The following is a 24,172-nucleotide window of genomic DNA, read 5'->3' as shown; positions in this document are numbered from 1 at the left end:
GTAGTTTGACCCTTTTAGCAATACAGCCGAGTGTTATCATCTGGTATCTGTAGATAAGTAGAAAAGAATGCTGAGGAAATGCCATCAAAAATGAAAATTGGCCAGGCACTGGAAAACTGAATCTTACCATGAACCCTTCACTAATCCCTACAAATTCTCCAAAGGGAACTATATGCATAAAGGACAGTGCAGTCAATCTGAGGCCAAGGAATAATTTAGTGTTAGCTGATGATTTGGGTTCAAAGTAGAATTCCAGTGAGCTATCCTGGATAATGTGGAGAATTTATTTTCTGATGCTACAATGACCTTATCCATATTTTTCCCCCTTTAACTGGATTTCAAAGGTGAGTTTTAGATTTTATTATCCAATATGAGGAAGTCAGTCCATAACCTTTGTGACTGTGTGTTTGTGTGTGGAGGAGTGGGGAAGAAGGGACGATGGGAGGAAGGCAGGAAAGGAGGAAGGAAGGAAGGAAGGAAGGAAGGAAGGAAGGAAGGAAGGAAGGAAGGAAGGAAGGAAGGAAGGAAGGAAGGAAATTGAATAAATGAGCAGACTTATGACTAGTTCCTAAGTATGCAATACTGAATAAAGAAGATATGTCCTTTGTCCTCTTGGAGGTTATAGTCTACTTAGTAAACAGATCTTAAACATAGAGAGTGTGTGTATATGTGTGTGTATCTTTTATGCAAGTAAGATAAAGAAGAATGTTTTTTTATGAATATTATCCTTTTTTAGATTTATTTATTTATTTATTTATTTATTTATTTATTTATTCATGAGAGACACAGAGAGAGGGAGAGAGGCAGAGACACAGGCAGAGGGAGAAGCAGGCTCCATGCAGGGAGCCCGACGTGGGTTTCCATCCCAAGTCTCCAGGATCACACCCTGGGCTGCAGGTGGCACTAAACCGCTGCACCACCAGGGCTGCCCAAAGAAGAGTGTTATAAAAAATATGGAATGACATGAGATTATATCAGATAGACCTAACTGATATTGGAATAGCAGGAAAGGTTTTTCACAGAAATTGACATTTAGATTGAAATCTAAAGCCAAGATTGAGGTACCATGACAGAAATCACTTTCCAGACTGGGACACAGGATATGTGAAGTGCAGAATGGAAGAAAACACATGGATTATTTAGGAAACTGAAAAATGGCAAAGGTATTGGAAGTGTCTAAATATACCAGAGGATGAAGCTGGAGAGATAGGCAGAGACTAGGTCATGCTCACCATTGTTAATGTCAGGAATACATGGTTTTATTCTGACAGCTATTAGCAGCTATAGGTGGGTTTTATAATACATAATCCACTCTCATTTTAATAAGATCCCTTTGACAACAATGAGGAGAGTGGTTTACAAGGAACAAGAAACAGATGAAATGTAAGTCCCCAGGCAAGAGATAATGGTGACTTGGTTTAGAAGAGAGAAACAGAAAAGGAAATAAATATAGGATTTGAGATATATTTTGAATCTAGAAGTGGCAGGATGGGGTGATGAATTAGATATAGAGGATAAGGTAGAGGTTATGGAGGATGGATTCCTGGGTTCGGAATGAGTCATTGGGTAGAAAATGACACCATTCGCCAAAGTGGAGAAAAGTGAAAGGATAGATTTGCTAAGAAAGAAGAATAATTTACTACTAGATATGTTACATTTGAGGTGGCTAAAGGAATTTAAATGCAAATATCAAAAAGGCAGGTGTATTTATGAGTTAGAATCTCAGAAGATAGGTTAAAATATAAAAGAGTTATTGGAATATTGATGAAAATCATGGAAACTAAAGATTTGTCTATGAGAAAATTTAGAGATTCCACATCTGAACCTGGAAAACTCCAGTTTTAGAATCCTGGACTTGATACAGAAAAAAGGAGGTGGAAAAAGTAGCTAAGAAAAAGCAGTCAGGTAGGAAGAATGCCAAGAGAATGCTAAGAGAAGAAAGAAATCGAAAGGGATTAACTTGGTCTGATGCTATAGAAAGGTCAGTAAAAAGGTCTGAGAAAGGTTTAGCCACATGGAAGTAATTGGGAACCTCTGTAAGTTAAAAAAAAAAAAAAAAGGCAGGGGAATGGTGGAATGGTGAGGTTGGAGGATATATCCCTGTGTTTTAAGGATGGTTGAGGGGAAAAAAAAAGTCATCTTGCCTAAACAATTATTTGGAGAAGGTTAGATGCAAATGAAACAGGAGAGTGATTTGAAGTTAAGAAAAAAGATTTGTTTCAGGATGATAAATAATAGACTAAGTTCATAGGTTGAAGGTTAAGATTTAGTAGAAGAAGAGAGATTAAAAATGCAGAAAGAAGTGGGAATCATTGAAGACAAGTTTCAGAGGAGATGGGATGAGTATCTGTGTTTACTTTGTACTGGACTAAAAGATTGGAGGATGCTTCCTTCTGTATTACAAAAGGAGAGGGTGGGGAAGAATTAATGATTAATGTAGATGTAGATGGGTTTTAGCTGGGGCTGTAAGAAAACAAATGAGTTGCTTTTTGATGTGCTCTCACTTCTCTAATAAGAGGAAAGATCATCCTCTGATAGTGGAGTGAAAGTGGAATGAAGTGAATTAGAAGGCTGGGAACAGTGGAAAAGAAATGAGAAATAAAACCTGAAAGTTGGCTGATGGGCAGAGAATGGAGAGGGTCAGTGGGGACAATGTCTCAATGAAGTCAAAGAGTTATTGCAGTGAGAGTACCTGCACAATACAGATAGAAAACATACTGCCAGATGGAAGAATAAGATGGTCTAGTATGTATGTGTGTGGGGGGAAGCAGGGTATCTCTTTCAGTGGAGATAAAATTTCTGGTGATAATATACTGTTTATCACAATGGAAATTTATGGTTGAAGTGTACTGGAAATAAAAGGTCATACACAGACAGGAGGTCAAAAAAAGCAAGGGAGAAAATTGCGAACCCATTCTTCTAGATACTTCCCTGGTTCAGAGTAATCCAAAAGAAAGCTTAGGTGCTGTCTCTTAAAAATAATGAGATTTAAAAAAAATCAGAAGATTGGCAGATGATTTTTTGAGGATGGGTGCTATGTGTGAGACATAAAAGTAGGAGATGTTACAAGGTAAGAGGAAAATAAAAATCCAGAATTCATATTGAGGAGGGCAGTGATTTTATATCTACCCGTCAAGATCTTGTTAGGAGCCCACATTTTCAATGACTACTAAGAAACATGACCGCAGGAGCTGCTAAGTTTCAGTAAAGGTAACACATTGGAAAGAACATTAAGAGTAGGTGACGGGCACTGAGGGGGGCACTTGATGGGATGAGCACTGGGTGTTATTCTATATATTGGCAAATTGAACACCAATAAAAAATACATTCACAAAAATAATAAATAAATAAATAAATAAATAAATAAATAAACAAACAAACAAACTATGAAAAAAGAGTATAGACTTAGAATATTGGGGCATTTTTGATCATGGAGTAGAAGTTTCAGAGGGCAGATCAGAAGGGTTTGGGTAGGAAGAGAGGAGGTCCTATCAATGGATGGAAATTAATGCTGCACTGCACTTTAAGCAGAGAACTGCATAAACAAGGGGAACAATGTTGAAAGATTTTATCTTAGATACAGATGAGTTTATAAGAGTTCCAATTACAGTCTGAGAATAAAGCCTCTGGCTAGTCAAAATGTGAAGCCAACTGTGTCATTATTTTTCAGGCATATTTGGCAGTTGCAGTTGAGCCATGGGTAGCAGGAATGAGTGAGTGAACATAAACCGCATAGGTTCTTTTCTTGGAGAAGAGAGGGGAAATGATGGGTCATAAGCAAGTCAAGTTGGACCAGCCTTTTTCTTGCTAGTAGGGCCAGTGTCTACCCTCAGTACTGACCATCCAGAGAAAGATGTTAAGGTTTGGGTTTTTTTTTCCCCCACCATGTCCCAATCTATGTTAAATGGTGATGAAGTACCTATGTGACAAAGAGAAAAATAATAATAAAAAATAATAATGTGCAAATCTTTCTATTTCTCTACTCTTTTTTTTTTTTTTTTTTTTTTGAGAGAGAGAATATGTGCATGCTAGCAGAGTGGGGATGGCAGAAGGAGATGAAGAGAGAGAATCTTAAATAGGCTCTACACCCAGCATGGAGCCAGACACTGAACTCGATCTCATGACCCTGAGTTTGTAATCTGAACTAAATCAAGAGTTGGATGCTGGGGTGCCTGGGTGACTCAGGCAGTTGGGCATTTCCCTTCAGCTCAGGTCATGATACTGGGGTCCCAGGAGGAAGCCCCACATTGGGCTCCCTGTTCAGTGGGGAGTCTGCTCCCCCCTCTTCCTCTGCCCCTCTGCCTGCTTGTATGTGTTCTCTCTTTCTCTCCCTCTCTCTTTCTCTCTCTCAAATAAATAAATAAAATCTTAAAAAAAAAAAAAAAAGAGAGAGATGCTTAACTGAATGAGCCACCCAGGTGTCCCTCTCTACTTTTATTTTTTAACCACTCCCCTTTTACAATGATTGGTTTATTAATTGCTGAGTGGAATCTTGGCTCTTACTATATGGAAAATGGGAAACAAATGGAAGGAAAGCCTAAAAAACTAATATTTATTATTTTTTTATCATCAATCTCCATGATTGATTTATTTTCTAGGTGGAATTCTGTACCTCTTAATCCCTTTTACTATTTTACCCACCCCCTCATCCACCTCCCCTCCTGCAGCCATCAATTTGTCTCTGTATTGGAGAATTTGTTTTTATTTGTTCATTTGTTTTTGTTTTAGATTTAGATTTGTAAGTGAAATCATATGGTATTTGCGTTTTTCTGTCTGACTTCTTTCATTTACCATAATACCCTCTAGGTCTATCCCTATTATCCAAAATGGCAAGATCTCATTCTATTTTATGGCCAGGAAATATTCCATTATATATTATATAAACAGGGATGTCTGGGTGGCTCAGTGGTTTAGCGTCTGACTTGGGCCCAGGGCATGATCCTGGAGTCCTGGGATCGAGTCCCACATTGGCCTCCCTGCAGGGAGCCTGCTTCTCCCTCTGCCTTTGTCTCTGCCTCCCTTTCTGCGTCTCTCACGAATAAATAAAAAAGATATTTAAAATGTATGTATATACATTCCATTTTATATATATGTATATATATCACATCTTTATGCATTCATATATTGATGGACACTTGTGTTGCTTTCATATCTTTAATATTGTAAATAATTCTACAATAAACATGAGGGTGTGTATACCTTCATAAATTAATTTTTTTTTGGATAAGTACTCAACAGTGGAATTATTGGATCATATGGCATTTTTATTTTTAATTTTTTGAGGAAATTCCATACTGGTTTCCACAGTGTGTGTACCAATTTACATTCTGACCAAAAAGAGTTCCCTTTTCTCTGCAGTCTCTCCAACATTTGTTATTTTTTTCTGTCATTTTGGCTTTAACCATTCTAATTGGTGTGAAGTGATACTTCATTGTGGTTTTGATTTGATTTCCCTGATGATTTGTGATTTTGAGCATCTTTTTATGTCTGCTGGTCATCTATATGTCTTCTTGGGAAAAATGTCTATTCAGATCCTCTGTCCATTTCTTGATTAGATTGTGTTTTTTTTTTGGTGTTAAAAGTGTATAAGTTCTTTATATATTTTGGGTATTAATCCCGAGGTATATCATTTGCAAATATTTTCTCCCACTGGTTGTTTCATTTAGAGAATATTTCAATATGAAATATTTTCTAAAGTGGTATTATTTCTGATTGTCCAATATCTTCAGAACAAGAATTATCTAAATCTTAAAATAGAACATTAGACAATGTAGTGCTTTCTCACGGTACTTTAGCTTCTAAGTATAGAGGTTTCCTGAGAGGATATGGAAAATCTAACATATTCATGCAAATAAGGATGAGAAGTCAAGATGGACTCTGTGGGTCCTGACAAATTCCTCACTCAAGGATTACATGGCTCTTTTCATTCCGTTTTTCTGTACAATCTCCAGTATTCCTTTCTCATTGACCCCATCCCCATCCCCACCTCCTCCTCTTACCCATTTTAACACAGCTGTCCACTAGGTACCTTCACACCTTTGGGTTTCTTGGTTTCTACTGCATATTCTTTATTCGTCTAATTATCTGTAAACAGGAAGGAGAAGGATGCTATTGGTACATAAGTCTGCCCCTCTCAGGAACACTATCTAGGTGGAGCAGGTTTAGGTAAATAAGGATTTTGAATGGATCGCCCACTTTGACTGACATATCTAATATATGTATACTTCTGAGGGAATCATTAGTGGGGATATTTCCAGAATATAGAGTAGCCAGCTGAGAGCTGGAGTCTGTATGTCAAGTTTAATTTCAGTGTGTTTATGTATGAACTGAAAACCAAGTTTGAGAGAGATTTTTCAAACAATGAAAGCAAAAACCTCAACAAGTAAAAATCAATAAATAACTGTCTTGAACAGCCTTGGCTAGGCAGAGAAAATAGTTTGTTTATCATCCACATCCCTTAAGTAGCAGGACCTAATAGAATTTGAATTTAAACCTCTTACTCCAAAGACTCATTACTCTTTCAGATTTACGATTGCATTTTAGAATTGCAATGCTAAATATTTAATATTCCTACTTTAGTTCTGAATGTACTTTAATTACTCTATATAATGTGGAAAATTGCTTTCTTGTTCAATTTTTGTATACAACACTGGAAGAAAAAAGCTGTGTTACTATTAATGCTACTTGAATAATACAATTATTTTAAAAATAATACAGAAAAATGAAATTCCTAATGCAATCCTTGTCAAGGAAAATAAATATCATTTTTTTAAAATGTAAAGAAATGAAGTTACCTACTTTAACACATGATTAATAAACATGGATGGTTTCCTAGACCCTAATCAGAACAATGTTGTTTTTGTTGTTGTTTTTTTTTTTTAATCTGGGAATACATGGCCTACTGGTTTTATGTTTTGCTCCCCTCTCATCTACTCCCTAACTCAAACCTTGCTATGTAACCTCACTTTTAAGCTGTTAAAATGAACAGTAGGTAATTTCATTGTGAGAACTCTGAAAATTTCTAAATTCCATCACGAAACTATAACCAAAATGTTAGGGGGTAAGAATGTGACTCAAAACCAAGGTTGACTATGCAGTTAAAAGATACGGACAGGACTCTGATTTGTTTAAATTCCCCTTTGTCTGTTTGGACAAAGTATAAACTATAGAAGCATCATTTAAAATGTATATCACTGGCAAAAGTAAGTCTTATTTCATCAGCTAAAGAAAATAAAATACATGTTTTAAAATGTCAGTACCTGTAACAATTGCTTTGCTTTAAAGTGTAGGGATGATTGGAGCCATAACTCTGTAAGCACAGTACTCTATCACTGTCTGTGAAGGCTCCCTTTGTGACTTTTGATTTATGTCAGCCAAGTTTACCAACAGCACTCAAAGTTTCTTACTATCTCCAACTGTATAAAATATATATATATATATATATATATATATATATATATATATATAGTAAAACAGGGCTCTCCTATAATCAACAAAGATGTTAGGTAAAATCAGTTTCCCATATATGATGAGACAGGGAAATCAAAATAATAAACTCATATTTACTATAGATGCTGAATCTGAACAATGAACTGGATGAATAATGGAAAATTTGAAAGAAATGTTGCTGTCCTTTATGTACTAATAGTTAAACATGTCATAGAAATACAGACAGTAGTTGGAATATTGTTTTATTTTAATTTAAATTTTTTGTTTTAGTAGGAATCAAATAGAATGCTATTCAAAAAATAAGTGAAGGACATGAGAATAGCAATCTCAATTTAATCTCTTTTGCATGCTAGAGAAGAAAAGAATAATTGACACCGCAGGAAGGAACACGGAGAGAAGAAATGATAATATTGTAATCACAAGGGAATGGGACATAGGACAGATTTTGGAATGGTCTCCACTATCCACCATGAGTTAAACATAGCACTACACTGGGGGCTCTGCTGTATTTGAAGCTGTGTAAGATAACTGGTTCCTGGTAGAAGAGGATGCTAAAAGGGTATCTGAGAACCTGGAAGTTAAGAGTGTTAAGTGTTCAGAAAATACTGAATAAGGTGGAGTAAGTGAGATTACAGACTACCATCTGTGCTCCTTTTTATGGAGTTTCTGGGGTGGGGAATAGATTCACTCATAGTCTCCAAGCCCAGAGGCAGTGACTAGAAAGTATAAAACTATTGCATTTCAGTACAAAAGGCAAAACATAATATAATTATAAGAAAAATCAAACAAATTCAACATAAAGGTATTCTTTAAAACAACTCGTTTACTCTTCGGAAATGGTAACCATGAACAACCAAAGGAAAGCTGAAAAACTGTTCAGAATTTGAAAAGCCTAGAGGGAAAAAAAAAAGATTACATGCAACATATGATGCTGGATTAGACTCTAAATCAGATAAAAAGGGAAATTTGACCATATAGAACATTATTGGTCAAGGGGCATAATTTGAATAAAAACTGTATATTGTATCAGTGTTAACATTGTTGATTGGTAGGTGTATTGTAGTTGTTCAAGAGAATCTCCTTGCACTTAGGAGATGCAGGCTGGAGTTTTTAGACATAACAGGTCACAATGTTAGCAATTTTCTGTCCCAGTGTTAGGCAGTACCAGGAATAGCCTGAGGGACAAAAGGTGAACAATGGAGGAATCCAAGTGAAGGGCATAAGTGTTCACTCTACTACTCATAACTTTTCTCTGAGTTTGAAATTACTTCAGAATAATGAGTTAAAAACTAAAAGCATGACCAGCATTCATGTTATGGCTCTGGTAGTGGCTAATCATGTGGACTTTGAGCCTATTTCCTCTGTAAAATAAAAATAACCTGCCCCTTCTACATCACATTTGGGGATCAGTGAGATAATGGGATCACAAAGTACTATTTACGTTTCTAAGATTTGGAAAGATATTTTATAGGAAAGAAAAGAGTGATTTTTCAACCCAGCCACACTTATATCACAAATGAAATTTAGATTTTAGATACAAATTTTAGCTTTTGTTTCCAATTATACTACGATTATACCTCAACCAGAGAATGCCCTGAGAATGAAGATTTTTTCTGTAACAATAGTAAGAGATTTTAAACCAAGCTTAAACATACTAAAACAAGTAAACCAAACCAAACCAAACAAAACATGTATGTAATCATGTGACTATGGGTGCTTGCTCCTTGCAGTTTTATGGTATTTGTACTGTTATCCTGGGGAAGTCTTCCCTTTCTTGCACATCAATTATAAGTGAACAGAACTCATCATAGTCAGTGTTCTGAAGTTTGGGAAGGGTCAATTTGGTGTAAGGAACATCTTTTATGTCTCCACTGAGCACTAGTTTTTTTTTTTTGTTTTTTTTTTACTATGTTGGGGATATAAAAATAAATTCTTTACTGTTTCTTCTAGCTCTTCTTTACTATTTCTTCTTCACCTACCCATGTTCTTTTGATGTTAACTCTTCATTAAAATAAGGAAATTTTGATGAATCACATATTTACACTTTGCCTCTCATATTTTGGCTGAAACTTACTCAGAGAGTTACCTCAACCAGTGTTATTATGAGCTACAGTAAATATGAGAATCACTTGCATCATTTCTGCAATAGCAGGTCAATGTCACAAAAAATATTGGAAAAATAAATCACATTTTCCTCATCCCTTTCGTCATCAGCTGGTTCACTCTCCCCCCCCATAACTAACCTTCTCAAGCAAATACCAAAAGATTACTGGTATTTTAACAAATACCAAATTCAACAGCATTTTCTTAATCTGTATTATTTTTTGTTTTGTTTTGTGAAGTGATTGACCCAGCCAGCCACTGCTGTCCTTTATTCTGGACCTTTTTTCCCCTTAGATTTCTATGAGAGTCTGTGTGATCTCTTTGAACATGGCCTCGGATCTTTATTTGGTTTTCTTTCTCCAACGGTACACCTCCGTGATTCTGGTCTTGGCACACTTCTCTCTCTCTCTTTTTTTCCCCCTTTGGGATCACATTAAGTAATTAAGTCATCTTGAGATGAGTCATCCAGATGTCTCTGACTCCAGACTCATCTTCCCTCTTCAACACCATGCAGCTGGGTACAATCGCCTGCTTTATATCACTCTGCATTGTCTATACATATCACATTATCCATAGTGTGCCAGAGCCTCCAACTCCCTATACCCAAACCTACCCATGCACCAGTATCTCTTCAGCTCTGTGAAATGGACCAATCAGAAAAGGAAACTAGAAAAGGAGAGACATTTTTGTAAGGCATGAAAATGAGTGCTTCAAATCACAGGAAGAAAGAGTGGGCTGTGTTCTGCAGTAAGAATTAGGAAAACTAGGTACACCTTATAGTGATTTAACTTGGAATAGCTATGAACAAATTGATTTAAAGTGAAGAAAGAGAAGATACAAGATGGAAGCAGGAAAAGAGAGAACGGGTGAAAGCATAGGGGAAGAAGTTTGAACGTTAAACATGACAATAAAACATAACAATGTAAGTCTTTTATTTATTCTTTGCTAGAATAGAAAAGCTCTTGCCCTGAATAGAATGTTACTTGAAAAATGATTTTTAACCTATTGTGATAAATAAGTCTTTCAAGAATATTTAGGGAAATATATTCTCAGAATAAAATCTGGCTTATACTGTTACAGGACAATATGCATTAATGTTTAAAAATTAGTCAAAATCTCCCACAGGAGAAAGAGCTAAATTGAAGTTTAAATAATACTTTTTAGCTTGAAATATACCCCATACTGTTAGATAATGCAAGGATGTTGAGAAAAGTAACTAAAAACTAATTCACCAAGTTTGTAAAATCAAATATTCTATACTCTAGATAATCTTAATATTGCTCAGTCGCTGTAAATCAGATTATTCTTGAGATTGTATTTAAGTCAAGGCAAGACAGTCTTCTATTTACAAATGTAATTTAGTCTCCTGAGTAGGTAATCTTGTTAAAATATTGTCAGGTTAACTGAAATTGATTTGTGTTTACTAAACATAGTGAATACTAATCAAATATTAGACGCTGAGGTGTTGGAGGTATTTAAAACTTTGATAGACACTGTTAGTGCTTCATGGAAGAATTATTTTATTTGGACTCAGAGGTCAACATTGCTTTTTAGACTGTTCTTTAAAATAAAGATAAAATTGGAGAAATGGCCTGCATTTGCTTTATGAAATTTTGTGATTTGGGAATATTTGGGAGAATTTGGGATTAGTTTTTTTTTTGGGAGGGGGCGGTTATTTATATTTTATTTCCACTGCTACAAACACCGCATTTGCTTTTCCATCTGCTTAATTCCATTCTAGGTTTGCTATTCTCTACCACTCATAGCATCATTGAGCTTCACATAATAGCTTTTATAGGAGACAGGCATTACTAGGCAATTTGAAAAGCAGGTTGAAGATAAAGCCTGAGAGCTCACGTGCCCTGGCCTGGTGACTTGGCTCACTTCTGAAGCTTATACCAAATGGGCTGCCTGCATTCCTGTAGTGTATGTGTATTGGCTCTATGAGGCTTAAAGAAACATTTCCCCTAATACAATAATAAACCCACCATAATCATTCATTTTGGGGAAATTTTACAGTTGTTGGTTAACCTGCTCCCTTATGCCCTGCAATATTCATTAGCAGATTTCTCTGTTTATGAGTGATATTATATGGAAATGGTTATGGGATGCTAACAGATGTAACCACTGAAATAAATTAGAAGGAAAAGTTCTGTTTTTTACAGATGGTTCTATTGAATATGCTCCCCCACCCCCTCCACTTTAACATTTAGTTTTCTTTCAACAGAAAACTTTTCTTTACTGACTACGGGAATGTGGCCAAAGTGGAGCGATGTGACATGGATGGGCTGAACAGAACAAGGATAATTGATTCAAAGACAGAGCAGCCAGCTGCACTGGCACTAGACCTAGTCAACAAATTGGTTTACTGGGTAGATCTTTACTTGGACTATGTGGAAGTAGTGGACTATCAAGGAAAAAACAGACATACTATCATTCAAGGCAGACAAGTAAGTACAATTTTGTTGGAAAATGCAGCTAAGGTAATAAAATGAATGGTATCCTACTAGGAAGAAGACCCAAAATTTGAATTGCAATGTTGAAAATTTCTGATGAAGTCAAGCTGCAAAGTGTCATAAAAATTGTGATGAGTTTCCTATATGGGAGAATGTTCTTTTCACAGTGCATTCCATAATATCAGAGATGCTGCTTACTTCCTCCTTTGCTCTATTAAAAGCAAAGCACATAAAACAAAAACCAACAAAAATAAAACCATAAACAAAGACAAAAGTGCCATACTAGTAAGAAAGAAATTAGAATTGGACAGATGTTTTGACCTATTAAAAGTAAAACTTAACTAAAAACTAATCTAAATAGCTTATTTATAAGGAGATAGACTATCATCTCTCTCATGTGGCCTTGGAGATATTTTGCTAAGAAAAGCGAATGCCTGCTTACAAAAATATTTTTTATTATTTTCATAGGTTGGACTAAATCTTGCCTTCTGATATATTCAAGTACTTCCTAGAATGAGAATTCTGTGAAAGTCACTGAGGTCAAGATCTTTCCCATCTGTATAGTTTTTCTCTTGCTGAATTACAAGATTTTGCAGAAAACACTCAGTAGACACTCAAAGGAGATCTCTAAGTAGAAATAAGCTTATTCAGTAGTGTACTTTCTGAAATTCAAGTTTGCTTCCATGATCACATTAAATTCTTGTGAGATTCTAATTCTATGGAGCCGAAATACATGAATCCCTTTTCTTTCTTTTGCAATCGAGACAAAAATATTATTTAATGATCCCTTAAAGTTATCTTTCTTTTCTAATCAGTTTTTAACAATGAAATTATTTTTTCCTTCCTTTGCAGGCAAACAAATGCACTAATCTGGGAGTAAAAAAAAATTTTTTTAAGTGTCTGATCTTAGATATGAGGCCAGTTATTTCTTTCTTACCTTTGTCCTGAAAAATTTGACTTCTTTGGAAAGACAGTTATGACTTTTAGAGGATCTAATCTATAAAATAATTCTGGTGGGTCTTTTTTTTTACCTATATAATTACAATTTTAAACTCTGAAATAAGGGTAAGAAATTCAAATTATTTTCCTTATGACTACTTTTTAAAAGTTTTCTAATATCTGTTTTTTAATTATTCTTTTTTTTCATTTCTATTGCCTATATATATATTTTTTTCTGATTCCCTAGACATATGCTTGCTCTGCCACTAAGTAGCCCAACATAGATAAATTTTTCTAAATATTTGGGCTATAAGCATAATGATCTCTCTCTCCACCACTCTATGCTCCTCCCATCTGTGTGGGCAGTAGCGTAGCAGGCAACAGTGTACTTACTTTATAGGAAACAAGTTCTTCTGAAGGAAGGAACAGGGACAGTGAGTACAATTTCATCTTTACTATGTGATTATATTTTCTACCCTGCCCAGTTGTCCCCTCTGTGGCTATGCTTTCTTTCTTGCATGTGGGTCGGCAGTTATGTAAATAGCAATATAAGTATGGCACAACCACATGCTCCCAGATGAATGGCTCCAAACTTTGGTCAATACATGCATGAGATTAATTGCAATGGAAGAATTCAGTTTATTTGCAATTTTTATAAGAAAAAGTATTGTTCAAGTCAAATTTGGGCTTAGATATACCTAGTGACTATGATGTCAGCTTATGTAGAAATGATATTAGTAAATAAACACATGACACCCCTACTCCTTCTCTCTGGCAGAGCACCTGTGCACAAGCCATAGGTACACAGGGGAATGACCCTTCCATAGGAAAACATTACTTGGGCTTTAACATGGAAGGATTCTTTTCATAAATTCCTATCTTTCATCTCTAACCTAGATGTGAAGAAATGAGATATGATCACCAACCCTCATGACGCCCCTACCCAAAACAAACAAAACATGCAAGAGCCAGGCTTCTTTTAATTACAATTCACACGAGGCCAAGAGATAGTAATTATGAGTCAGGTAGGGTTATAGAGATAATAAATCTAAGGCTTTTGCTTAAGGTACAATATTGATAAAATTTCCTGATTAAAATAGAAAATTTTATAATTATGCTCCATAAAAAAATTTTTACAGTGAGGGGCACCAAGGTTGCTCAGTCAGTGAAGTGTCTGGTTTTGGTCTCGAGTCATGATCAGAGTCCTGGACAAGCCCCAGTCAAGCTCCCTGCTTAGTGGGGAGTCTACTTCTCCCTTCACCCCTCCCCCACTCATGTTCTCCTCTCTCTCTCTCTGAAATGAATAAATAAAATCTTTAAATAAATAATAAACAAACAAAAAATAAATAATAAATACTTAGAGTCAAACCACACATACCTTTTCAAATTCTCTTAACTACAAACCTATATGAAAAGTGCAATATAAGGCCAAAGAATTGTGACAGTTTTTTTCAACAGAATCTCTATATCAAATCAAATGATAGTCTCACCCTATCCTGACACAGAACCATTTTAAAGTAAATGTAATCCGAGGAATACCCAAAAGCATTGTGCTTAGCATGCAGCCATTTGTGTGAGAAAATCAATAAATTCATTCTTCCTCTGCTTTACTAGAAGCTTGCCATGACTTCAAGAAGTCCATTCTTCCATTCAATCCCCAGGACTTCTGCTAAAGAGAATTATGTAGTTAAAGTGTCATGGATAGCAAAGCAATTAGTTCCATTTCTGTTATGAATAGGCTTTAGAAACATATGTGATTTCTGAGTAAAGTGTTCTCTTTTTTTTTTTTTTTACAATTATGCCAAACATGATGTTCATTATTTATTATTTTCCATGATAGGACAAGTATTTGTCTAAATGTAACTTGTGCTTAAAAATATATATATAGAGAGAGAGAATTTTGAACTTATAAAATAAATTATCAAATATATTTTCTCATGAGTCCTTACACAACCAGAATTTTAGATTCTATATCTCCTGAATATATGAACAAGCGGCTCATAAAAACATCTTAAAGTTTATATAACAGTGCCATAAACATCTTATTAAATAAATATACTTGGAAGTTTAGTTCTCACTTGCCTTTGAAAAGTAGCTATTATACATGTATTCTTAATAAATCATGAATAAAATTCTCCATACATTTGGAACTGCTTTATCTACTACTGCATAATATTTTCTTCTCAGAGGGAAAAAAATTAAATTGGTGAAATATTTCATTCTTTGAGAAAAAATAAATGATAATATGTGTGTGACTTTCCTACTGTGGGAATTTTCCACAGTAGTAAATAGCAATAAGTTTTTCTTTCAAGTTGAAAGCAGCATAATTAAAAATCATAGTTATTTTTGCCCCTCCATATAGGTCAGACATCTTTATGGTATAACTGTGTTTGAAGACTATTTGTATGCAACCAATTCTGATAACTTCGATATCATAAGGATAAATCGATTTAATGGCACTGATATTCATTCATTAATTAAAATGGAAAATGCTCGAGGAATCAGAATTTATCAAAAAAGAACTCAACCAACAGGTAAGACACAAGACCTCTTAATAGGGGTTGAATGGGAATATGGTCCTTGTGCTTTGTATGGAGTTAAAATGAGTGAGTCATAAATTCTCTGCTTGATAGCAAAAGTGTACATATCTGCTTGATAAAATGGAATAGCGCTCCCTGCACAAGTCTAAGTGACAAATTGTTCAGTTCCTAATGAATCGTTTCTACAACCATAGAATTGAAATGATGGCTAAATTTAGATTCAGGAAAGAGCTTTCAATCACAGTGTGTGTAGACAAGAAGCCCAGATGCTTAGATGCTAAGGTTTTTTTTTTTTTTTTTTTTTTTTTGTACGATTTTGGGAGACATTTCAAATCAGATGACTCTCATACAGTATCTATCCAGTTTTTATAGTAGTCATTCCTGTCTCTTAACCTATTGTAATTATTCTTTAATATAAGTTACTTAAAAAGTAACTTTTAATGAGAAGTCTATAATATTTCTAAGTATTTCTTAAAAACACAAACTAGCTATTTTTGCATAGTAGATTAGTGATGATTATTCATCAATACAGTATACACTCAATTATTTATGGATTAATGAAATGGGACGCCTGGGTGGCTCAGAGGTTGAGCCTCTGCCTTCTGCTTAGGGCGTGATCCTGGGATCCTGGGATGGAGTCCCTCAACGGGGCTCCCTGCAGGGAGCCTGTTTCTCCCTCTGCCTATGTTTCTTCCTTTCTCTCTGTGTGTCTCATGAATAAATAAATAAAATATTTAAAAAGCAAAAAAAGAATAATGTAATATACAAGAATGACCAACCCCAAATTTTCATCATCTTTCTGTTCTTCAAATTGAAACTGATTTAGAATTACTTAAACGTTAACATAGATTTTGTTGAGGCAATGTATTGTCACAAATCCATTTACTGTAAATTTAAACTTGGAATTCTATAAATAACCTTATTAGCGTTTGGTGTTAGTATTTATTTATTTGCCAATTATTCTTGACCATTTACTATGTGCCAGGCACTATTGTATAGACACTGGGATTACAGCAGTGAAAAAAAAAAAAAAAAAAAAAAACAGCCAAAAAAAAAAAAAAATTCTTGCCAGTATAAGACTTGTATCCTAGTAGAGAAAACATAATTTTAAAATGACCAGGTAAGTTATTATTATTTTAGAAGATGTTGAGTGCTATAGAGAAAAATAAAACAGTCTTAGGGATGGGGATGATTTGCAATTTTATATTGAGTGGTCAGAGGAAGTCCCACTGAAATAATGAAATAAATGAAGACTTGAAATAATTGAAAAAGTGAGGCACAGACATACAGGTAGAGAGAAGAGCAAGCACAAAGACCATGAGGAAGAGAATGCTTAAATTTTTCAAGAAACAGCAAGGACACATGTGTGTCTTTCAACAGAGTAAAAAAGAAAATGAAGTAGAAGATGAGATTGGAGAAATGAAGGAGGATCATAATGGATAAGGCCCTATAAACTATTATAAAACCTTTTTCCTTATACTTTTATTGAGATGAAGCATATTTAGGAAGCATTAAGCAGAGGAGTCTCATGATATGACTGGCTTTTTAAGGGAATAACTATGGCTACTGTGTTCACAATACACTCTAAGGGACAAGGGTAGGGGATCAGAGATCTTTTCATTTAGAAAGATCAAGAATACAAAACAAACATGGCACAATTTTTAAAAGCATAATCATTTTATTATTAAAAGAAAATTATTATGTTATTTGTCACAATTTCAGGTAAGTGGTGATCAAAAGGAAGTATAATTACAATAGTATATAAAATCTTACATTCCTACCACAGCCTTTTTTTCTTTAACTCCTCTTTTTCTCGTTCTTTTCATATGGTACTTTCCTTTTTTTTTCCCTTTCTAACTTCTACACTCATAAGATTTCCTTCTTTTTCTCAATGTCCACATATTAACTAGCCTCCTCCTTTTAAAAAATTGCAGTCACACACACACACACACACACACATTCGATTTGTGGTACAATTCTCAAAATGGCAATGAACTCAAAACTGATGGGAAAAAAAACTGTTTCAGCACTTCTCAGTAAAGACAGTTACTGAATTATATCTCTTCTAGGTTAAGTGCCCATATAATGGGTTACTTACAAAGAAATCCTTTCTCTGCTTAATTACCTAACCTGGGGGTATCGTTACAGCATCTTTTACACTTACAAGAAATACATATTTTCAAAAAGAACACCAACCATACATTAAAAAAGTCACGTTGCTTATTTTGCCTACGTGTAAACAGTTTAAATTAGTATAAAAGCAGAATTGTGTTTTTTAAACATAGCCTGAGGAGGACTTTGGCAAATTCCTACTTCTTCTATGAGGTGTAAGCTCTTTTTTACCAATTGATTATGGTAATAAATAGCTGAGTATAAAGGTTTTTGATAAGATTCCCTCTCGCGCTGCAAAAGTTTCAGCATACCAATGCACATAATTATCTTATCTTTGGATAATTTCTAAGTGTGCTGTTTTTTATTTGTTGTAGTCAGAGGCCATGCATGTGAAGTGGATCCATATGGAATGCCAGGGGGATGCTCACACATCTGTCTGCTCAGCAGCAGTTACAAAACACGGACCTGTCGCTGCAGGACGGGCTTCAACTTGGGAAGTGATGGCAGGTCGTGCAAAAGTATGTTGTTAAAATCAAACATTTTGCCAGAAGCTACTGCTTCAGAATAGTATTTTGTTTGTTTGTTTGTTTTCATATTAATTAGCAACATCAACATCAGCAATAAGTTTTCAACAGGTGACATTTGCCTGGAAAACGTACCACCCATTTTTATCAGTATTTGGGGCTTTTTGTTTGTTTTGTTTTGTGATGATGTGAATGAGAAATTGAATCAGGCTATAGAGTCACTAAATTTATGGACCACTAGGAAATTTTTCAGAAGGGAATATTTTTCAGAAGATCCTTTCCTTAATTCCCTAAAGAAGGTTTTTGGTCTAATGAGCCTGAATCATTGGTTGACCATATTTTCTCTTATCTAAACTAAGAAGCTGCTCCTAGTAATAGGTGTGTTGTTTAGTCCAACAGAAATCCACATAAAGTAATGTTTTACCTTATCCAGCATCACTGGGGAGTGAAATTCATTTCATTATTTAATTTTCCAGGTAACTGGAGCTATACTAATGAAATATCAATCTGTGTAACAATTTTATTGAAAAGCTTTCTAACAGTTAGACATATCTTTGTTTTGTTTTTGAAATATGCTGAATAATGTAATTGTTCCTTATTTAAATAAGCCAATAAATAATTTTATACCTGATTTTTATAAACTTAGATTTTTGCCCCCAAATTAGTTAAAGTCTTTGCTTGGGGTCTTCATAATCAAGTATAGTAGATTGGTCCTTATAGAAATGATGTCCATGTGTTAGACAGTTGTTCTTTCAATATCCCTCAATACCATAATTTTTAAAGTTATGATGACTGCTTTTTACCTTGTCCATTATGTCTCCATTTTGTTATAGCAATGTCTTTTTATTTCTGACAGTAGCCCCTCTCTAGTCACTCTCTTACCATTTCTTAATGAGACATGAATTTCTTGTCATGTGCTTCCTGAGGACTATGAGTTTAGATTATTAAATTTGTTAAAATTTAAGTCTAAATGGTAGTACAAACATTTTTAAATCAACAACCCAAAAGGCTCAATGATAAATATATATATTGGTATTTTGTTTTTATTTCTAACTTTGTATGAAATGCTGAGTCTCATGTTTAAGAGATCCTCTGGATAACTAAGAATTAGAAGCCTCAAGGTGAGTGAAGTTGTATGTGTGCATGCGTGTGTGTCTGTGTGTGTGTGTGTGTGACCAGTCTTTCAACTGGTGTGCTTAACACTTGAAAAGTAGTGGCACATCATTAAAAATAGAATCATACACATTTATACATACATATTTGCATGCATGCATACCTACGTATATAAGTTTGGGAGAAAAACAGGATCACAGTTGCATAAACTTCAATCACCCTTAATGTAGTCTATCAATCAAGGTATATTTACATTGAGAGACAGTTCTAGCCACTTTAAGTTGAAAGATTAAATCCAAATAGATAGGTGCTCACATAGCTAGTGAAAATCAGCAATAGCTTCTAGATTCAGTCCTAAGAACATCCCTCAAAACAACCATTGAACTACCCTGGCTTAAAACTGGAAACCTGCCACAATAGGAAGGCAGGGCTTCAGGAAGTCATAAATGGTAATGGTAACTTCAAAGATACACCACTTTAACTGATATCCAGGGATCTCCTCAACTTGCATCACAACTATTAGTTCCAGAAATATGTCACAACTGATAATTTCCTATTGGCAAACAAAACAAAACAACACCCTCTTACTTGCCACTTGATATACACAAAGGAAGAACACTATTGTGGAAAAATTCAATTTCTCCTTTGGATGAATACCAACAGAAGTAGCAGAAGGCGTTCTTATTTCCATATTCCAAACTTGAGTTAGTACATCTTATTATAGGTACTTAAAACCAGGTCTATTGCTCTATGAGAGTCTCTGAAATTATAGCTTTTAGTTTCAATTGTCTATCGTATAAGAAAACACACCAGAAGAAATTTTAAAGTAGGTATTGAATGACTAAAGTAAGTGACTTAAGTAAACAATGGGAAAAATGGTGATTCTTATTTAAAGCATATACATACTTCAGTTGGTTAAGCATCAGATTCTTGATTTTGACTCAAGTTGAGACCTCAGGAATTTGAGATTGAGCCCTGCTTGGGGCTTTGTGCTCTGTGGGGAGTCTGCTTGAAGTTCTCTCCCTCTGCCTCTCCCCCTCATACTAAATAAATAAACGAATAAATAAAATCTTTAAAAAAGAAAACATGAAGCACACGCATACACACATACCTTAAACCAAGTATCTGAAGTACCAGATTTACCAGTTACCACTGAAAACATCAATTAAAAATAAACATTAGCATAATTGGTATGGTGAAACTAGTGTTCTTATCCATTGCTAATAGAATTGGAAATTGATGTCACTATTGGGAAGACATTAGATAAATATTTTAAAAAAACATAAAATTGACAGTATTCTTTAAGAAATGATTCCTCTTTTGACTGAAGAAATTCATTGTAAATGTACTTATAATAACAAAAACCCAGATGCAATCTAAATATCCAGCAATAGGTAAACAGCTGACTACATTGTATTACCTCTCTAGCAGGGAATATGATGCTGTCATTGAAAATAATGTTTTGAAGACTTTAAAAAAATATCATTTCTTTAAAATGAGGTACTAAAGTGCTTACACAAGATCCTTATTTTTATTTTTAATTTTTTAATTTTTTTAAGATTCCTATTTTTTAAAAACAAAAATATTTATGCATATCGAGTTGGTAGAAAATGTTAATTTTCAAATAAATCTTCGCTACTTTTAAGCAATATGCAATATTTTTAAAAGATACTCTTGAAAGTAGGTGGACACTGAGAGGATGTGAGGGCAATGAGGAAGAAGAATGTTAATATTCTTTACCAGCAATTCCATTCCTAGAAGTGTATACTTAGAGATCATCTAAGAAAGTGTGTAAAATGCTAGGTCGAAGAAAACATGCTTATCTCAGTATTATTATTATAATAATGAAAAGATAAAACCAACCGGGGAACAGTTTGACAAATTATCATACATTATACTGATCATACTGAAAGAATTAATATAAAGTTTAAAATAATAGATCAACATAGAACATAATTTTGATGCTAAGATTTAATAATAAAAGCACAATATAAAATTGAGTGTCGGGGCACCTGGATGGCTCAGTGGTTGAGCATCTGCCTTTGGCTCAGGTCATGATTCTGGGATCCTCCGCAGGGAGCCTGCTTCTCCCTCTGCCTATGTTTCTGCCTCTCTCTCTGTATCTCTCATGAATATATAAATAAAATCTTTAAAAATATATAATAAAAGTGAGTGTCCTATGTAATTAATTGCACATTTAAAAAATAACTAAATAAATGAAATTTGAAATAGTCACATGAAGGAATACAACGTAACAGTGAAAATAAGTGAAGAGTGACTACAACAACCATGGATGAATATTAAAAATATAATCAGAATAAAATTCACAGAAGAGATCACATATGCAATTCAAATATGCAAAATCAAACAATTTCTGTTGGCAAGTACATATAATATGTACTAAAACTTGACAAAATACATGATAAAATTATCAATATATCGGACGTCTTTGGGATGAAAAAGGAATAGGAAAAGAAGGGGTGGGGAATAGGTTTAGGGCACATGCATACCTTCCAATGTTCTGGAAATATATTTTTAAATTCTGTGCCAGGTACATGAAATTTGTTTTCTCTTTATATATTGAAATATAATAAATATCGGTTTATATGGATTTAGAAGTCAATAACATTAATTTTAAAAGAAAACAAAAGAAAGAAAATATATAAACTGATAATGTTGTTTATATTGAGGATGTTGAGTCTATGAGTAATTAATCATTTTTCCCTTTTTTCTCCAAATTTTCTATAGCTTAGTTATTTTACTTTGCTAAGAATCTCACTTATGTTACTGTTATCTAATTGTAATTGAATAATAAGTATCCTCAGTTTTATTAATAAAACTCAGAATGTTTTTCCTTTTTATATATATTCTTCAAATTTATATATATATTTTTTTTCAAAGTGTTTATAAACTAAGTCAATGTCTCTAGCCATTGAAGAGCATGGCATGTATTTCCATATGAAAATATGAAGGAGTCAATTCATTCTGTTGAAAAAGCTACATTGATTCTGGCATTTTAAACTGGGAAATTGTTTCTTTTTGTTTGAGATTTTTGTATTTGTTTTATTTTGTTTTGTTTCATTTTTGGTAAGGGCTGTGTTATACATCAGAGTTACTGGCAGAAGGCATCAACCTCTAACATTCTAATTAAGACGTAAAGAAAAAAGTGATGCTGTAACTGGCATTTTATTTCATTCCTTAAAAGAATAAATCACTTGTTTAGACATTTGTAATATATTCACATGCATATGTGATACTGTGTGATTCTATTTGTTTGCCTTTGACAGCCTTAGATGCAAACTCCGAGGTGGGATGTTTTAAATGTCTAAAGTTTTTAGCATCGTCAGACATAATGAATGCTACAGTTAGTATCTACAGAATGTGTTAGATAGACTGCAATGAATTGTAAAACTAAACGTGCCGGATGTTTTCATAAATGTCCATTTTACTGTTACCAGTTATCCAATGATCTGTCATGTTTTTGTTACACAGGCAGTTATAGACAAAAGAATTAATTAACTAAATATAACCCATTCACGGAAGTAATTTCTGTTTTAATTAAAGTAATGCAATTAGCGGGCCTTCTTGCATCAAGATACATTTGGCATATTTTAGAGTTTAATTTTTGGTATTGAATTTAAAAAACGCTAATTGCGCCAGTTAATTAAACAGTGGCATTCTGCAGTGTAAAGAAGATTAGGCAGCCTCAGTTGTTTGTGTTTGTAATCTTTCTTCTGCAGGACCGAAGAATGAGTTGTTCCTCTTTTATGGGAAAGGACGCCCAGGAATTGTTAGAGGAATGGACTTGAATACCAAGATAGCTGATGAATACATGATCCCCATAGAGAATCTGGTAAACCCTCGTGCTTTAGATTTCCATGCAGAAACCAATTATATCTACTTTGCTGACACCACCAGTTTCCTAATTGGCCGGCAGAAGATAGATGGCACAGAGCGAGAAACCATCCTCAAAGATGGTAAGTGACAGCATGTGATATTAGCATCAAACTGCCCACAGATAAAGTGGGGTGAGAGGATGAATCCAACATACTGTAAAACTTACTTTAACCAGAACCTAAGTAGTTACTGTTGATTTAAAAATATTTGTTAATTTAATTTTCTTGAGTGACATTATTTCTACATGTTTTTCGCATACCAGCATATTAAAACCTTCAGGCTGAAATGGAATTTGGGATTGTCCACCACATTGTAAACATTACTGGAATTAAATTAAGCTACTTATTCACTTTCATGGAAAATGTAGATTTACAATTGTGTTCATAGTGCTATATGGCAGGACATAAGATTTCACAGGACATTAGAGACTTGTGCAATAGTTGATTCTTTCTAGGATGTTGGTCATGTCATTCAAAGTGCATTAGAAGTTTCAATGTCCTCATTGTCATTGCATTTCGTGCATATTGTTCCTTACTTTATAAATCATTAAAATTGAGTTCTCTGGAGTTGCCCTTGAAATATCTGTATTCACAGAGAAACTTTGTTTATACCTAGCTGTACTTATAGATATTTATATGCAAGACTATATTTGCAAACATATATGCCTATACTTTATTAAAACAGTGTATTTTATAAATTTCATGGCTTAGGAGCAACCGATCAAGTAACAAAATAATAGAACTTGGTATAGGTAGAAAATATCTTTTTTAATATTTTATTTATTTATTCATGAGAGACACACAGAGAGGCAGAGAGTTAGGCAGAGGGAGAAGCAGGCTCTCTGCAGAGAGCCTGGTACAGAACTCGATCCCAGACCCCAGGATACGCCCTGAGTCAAAGGTAGATGCTCAACCGCTGAGCCACACGTGTATCCCAGTAGAAACTATATTTTTTAAGATTTTATTTATTTATTCATGAGAGACACAGACAGAGAGGTGGAGACTTATGCAGAGGGAGGAGCAGGCTCCATGCAGGGAGC

At 34.4% G+C, this 24,172-nt stretch overlaps 1 protein-coding gene across 1 annotated transcript in view; it reads left to right on the top strand.

Moving 5' to 3' along the window:
* The window catches only part of LRP1B (LDL receptor related protein 1B), a 1,959,891-nt gene that overhangs the window by 1,122,032 nt on the left and 813,687 nt on the right, over positions 1–24,172 (top strand). Inside the window, exons 8-11 of the mRNA XM_038565111.1 lie at positions 11,780–12,002; positions 15,310–15,481; positions 17,974–18,117; positions 22,977–23,213. Coding sequence (XP_038421039.1) covers positions 11,780–12,002; positions 15,310–15,481; positions 17,974–18,117; positions 22,977–23,213 — 776 coding nt within the window. The remainder of the gene's footprint in view (positions 1–11,779; positions 12,003–15,309; positions 15,482–17,973; positions 18,118–22,976; positions 23,214–24,172) is intronic.

This window comes from Canis lupus, chromosome 19, assembly GCF_011100685.1.
Source record: "Canis lupus familiaris isolate Mischka breed German Shepherd chromosome 19, alternate assembly UU_Cfam_GSD_1.0, whole genome shotgun sequence".
NCBI lineage: Eukaryota > Metazoa > Chordata > Mammalia > Carnivora > Canidae > Canis > Canis lupus.
This window is presented reverse-complemented; position numbering and strand designations above follow the sequence as displayed.